The following is a 1029-nucleotide window of genomic DNA, read 5'->3' on the forward strand; positions in this document are numbered from 1 at the left end:
TGTGTCTAGTTATACCTATAAAGGGATTTATTAGACTACCTCATGTATTGAATGAAGTATTGAGCCAAATTAATATCATAATTATATTTAAAAAGGAAACTGACTTGGAGTCAAACTGTATAACACAATAACTCATTAGGAATGGGACAGAGAGAGAGAGAGGGTGGGGGTTATAATAAATATACAGTCTATTAGTTTATGAGTAAAAGTTGTAAGGTAGTGATTATGGTAAACAACATTCTACTCCACAGTCATGTACTGTAGTCATGTTATGTTAATGATGAGTAGCAAAATGTATTAATAATGTGTGTAGCCGTGTACTTTCAATTTATATGACCCTCTTTCATCTCTCTCTCTCTCTCAGACCCATATGTCAAGATATATCTGCTCCACAAAGGGACCAGGCAGGCCAAATGGAAGTCAACTATAAAGAAGAAGACACTAGTCCCTATTTATAATGAACAGTTCCAATTTGATGTAACTGACATGAACATCAGCTTCATACTACTTGAGGTCTCAGTCATGGATTATGATCGTCTTGGCCGTAACGACCTGATGGGGTTCTTCACATTAGGAGAAGGAGCTAACCATCCCTCGGGTAGACAGCACTGGCAGGAGATGGTCTCTCACCCGAGGAACCCGATCAGTCGCTGGCACGCACTAGGGGCTAAGAACACCAACTCTTTGAGGAGAGGGTCCTCTGGAATAACTGGTTCAAAGTCATCAGGATCCTTATCTTCATCGTAAGAGAAACGGACAGAAAAACAGATCATCATTATCATCATTATTGTATTTATGTATTATTATTATTATTAATCTTACTATTATTGTTGTTGTTGTTGTTGTTACGGTAAATGGTTATTTTGTGTTTACGTGTAATATTTTAAAGTATTTCTATGATCCTCTCTTGTTTGATTGTCCTGGTGATGTTTTTGTTTTTGTTTTTTTATTTTAAAAAAATGTAATTATTGTTTGATTAAATCAACGGTAATTGTGAAAGCAGTTAAAACATGTCATTGAAGTAATAAT

General features: G+C 35.5%; 1 protein-coding gene across 1 annotated transcript; it reads left to right on the top strand.

Moving 5' to 3' along the window:
- Positions 1-364: 364 nt before the first annotated feature.
- On the top strand, positions 365-747 carry LOC105316245 (synaptotagmin-3-like; the record flags this gene model as incomplete). The annotated part of the gene is made up of 1 exon (XM_011411069.1): positions 365-747. A coding segment is annotated over one exon (383 nt), but the record flags the coding sequence as incomplete, so codon positions are not given.
- Positions 748-1029: the final 282 nt, after the last annotated feature.

This window comes from Amphimedon queenslandica, unplaced genomic scaffold (genome assembly GCF_000090795.2).
Source record: "Amphimedon queenslandica unplaced genomic scaffold, v1.1 AMPQUscaffold_2863_Cont25137, whole genome shotgun sequence".
Taxonomy (NCBI): Eukaryota; Metazoa; Porifera; class Demospongiae; order Haplosclerida; family Niphatidae; genus Amphimedon; species Amphimedon queenslandica.